At 37.7% G+C, this 2,099-nt stretch overlaps 1 protein-coding gene across 1 annotated transcript in view; it reads right to left on the bottom strand.

Annotated features, from left to right (window-relative positions):
* Positions 1-709: 709 nt before the first annotated feature.
* The window catches only part of reep5 (receptor accessory protein 5), an 11,601-nt gene continuing 10,211 nt past the window's right edge, over positions 710-2,099 (bottom strand). Inside the window, exons 4-5 of the mRNA XM_014015115.1 lie at positions 1,334-1,502; positions 710-1,033 (exon numbers count right to left, since the gene is read on the bottom strand). Of these exons, the coding sequence (XP_013870569.1) occupies positions 984-1,033; positions 1,334-1,502 (219 nt within the window). The 3' untranslated portion in view covers positions 710-983. The remainder of the gene's footprint in view (positions 1,034-1,333; positions 1,503-2,099) is intronic.

The raw sequence follows: 2,099 nt of genomic DNA, 5'->3' as shown, positions 1-2,099 counted from the left end.
AACTAAACATGGGCATAGTAACAATATTTTTAAACTACATTTATCCATTTTAAACATACTAACCTCACTCCTTTGTAACAACTAAGACAAAAATGTAATTAATTCAGAAAATCTTTTCAGGACCCCACCTTGATGTTTCGGGACCCCACTTTGGGTCTCGATACCCCAACTTTGGGAAACACTGGTCTACATCATAGTACTAGAGTGACAGCAGAGAACATCCTTTGCAAAAAGACTGCTTTCACATTTAGTCTCATTTATTGTAAACATGAAAATGTGACTTGCAGCTCATCTGTGGAGCTGCCAAATTATTTGATGCATTTTCAAAGTGGAACTCTTTCATTATGTTTTAAACTGTTTTCAAACTCAAGTGTTTGGAAATGATTTGTGATTGACAGAGTACAGTTTGGAGACAAAATGTACTTTCAACTACAGTTACGGGAGGAAAAACAAAGTTCACCCTCTTTCACCGGGGTGATATCAGGACTCAAAATTAAATTCCTCCCATGTTGCAACGTTGGTTCAGTTCTTTAAGAATTGTGGGCGTTTGTACACAGCTCTCAGGGTCCACATCACATCAGGTTGAGGTTCTGGATTTTTACTGATGATGATCGAAGTGTTTCAGCAGACATGCTGTGCATTATCTTTACTTTGGACTCCTTTTTATTATTTGTTTTCCTATACAGACACTAGGATGGAAGAATCAGTATTAAACAACCACCTCATTTATTTGGTTTTATTTGATTTAAAAAGCATACAATAAAGGCGTCCATCGTTCAGTTACCTCCTGAAGAGGATGGTGGTGAACGGAACCTAATCAATACGTAGAATGACTTTAATGATACATGATATATATCGGCAACAAAGCTGGCATAAAGCTTAAGTTAACACACAAAATGCAAGAACATAAAAATTAACATCCAGGGCGTTCCTTCTTCTGTGTCCCTCTGGAATTTGGAGATGACTTTGGGAAGGCCGCAGTTTTAAGAGCTCTTCTTCTCCTCGAAGATGAGGTTTGCTGTGGCTTTCTTAGCTGAGGAAACAAAATGTGTGGAGAGAAGTGGTGTTACCAGTAATTTGTCACTTTTAGCAAAACTCATGACTTTCTAAGAATGTTTTGACCTTATAAAATTACCAAAACAGGTCAATGTCTTTTTGGATTACAAAAGACTTTCTGTCCCTTTAAACAAAGATTTGTTTATATGACATGAGCCTCTTTCTAACCCAAAGTACAATTAAAAGAACGGTGGATGAGTAAACAGAGACGTATTTAAGAGACATCTAAAGCCTGCAAGACAGGACTACAACACTTTTAGGATGAAAGGAGTTATACCTTCTTCTTTAAATTTGTCAGCAGTCTTCGAAGCTGTGTCTGTGATGTTCTTCATGGCATCATCGATCTTGCCTTCGTTCTTGAGGAAAATGGGTCGAATTATGCGGTGATAAATCTGGATGGACCCATTAGTGGGAGTCGGAGCCATGCACCACACCAGGAAAGCACACTGGGAAAGAAAACAAAAGTTTTTCCACCGGTTAGAACAGTACATAGTTATATATAAAATTTAGATTTATAGCCCGAGGCTGGCCCGAAATTTAGGCCAGCTCAGACCAAAATGACAAGTTTAATGGTCGGGTCGGGCTAGGACTTCTGTGGCATGTTTTTAATAAACTTACAGTGGTGATAAAAATAAATAAATAAATAAATAAACTTAGAGTGGTGGGCACAGATAACCCAAGTTAAGGTTCCCTAACCACTAATCCACTACACGAGAATCTTAGCTCTGTTAAAGGGATCCATGTAACATTAGACTTTATTTATTAAACATATATTTTAACTTTAAAATAGACTGTAAAAATACTGTAGGCTGTTTAGTTTTGTAAAATTTTAAAAATATATTTTAACACAGACGGAGCCATTTTATTTACACGCAAAGCATTCTGGGTAAATGATGACGTGGATAGGTCATCGGTTCGAGGCTGCTAGCGAGCTATATCCACCCTGAAGGTTAGTCTTGGACAATATCTGATGATCGACTCTTTTAAATGAAACCAGAGAGCGCTGACAGAGAGGAGAAGGTAGAAATGACTCAGCCTGTAAC

The sequence above is a fragment of the Austrofundulus limnaeus genome, unplaced genomic scaffold (genome assembly GCF_001266775.1).
Source record: "Austrofundulus limnaeus strain Quisiro unplaced genomic scaffold, Austrofundulus_limnaeus-1.0 Scaffold123, whole genome shotgun sequence".
NCBI classification, from domain to species: Eukaryota; Metazoa; Chordata; class Actinopteri; order Cyprinodontiformes; family Rivulidae; genus Austrofundulus; species Austrofundulus limnaeus.
The sequence above is the reverse complement of the archived record's forward strand: the minus strand, read 5'-3'. Positions and strand labels throughout refer to the sequence as shown.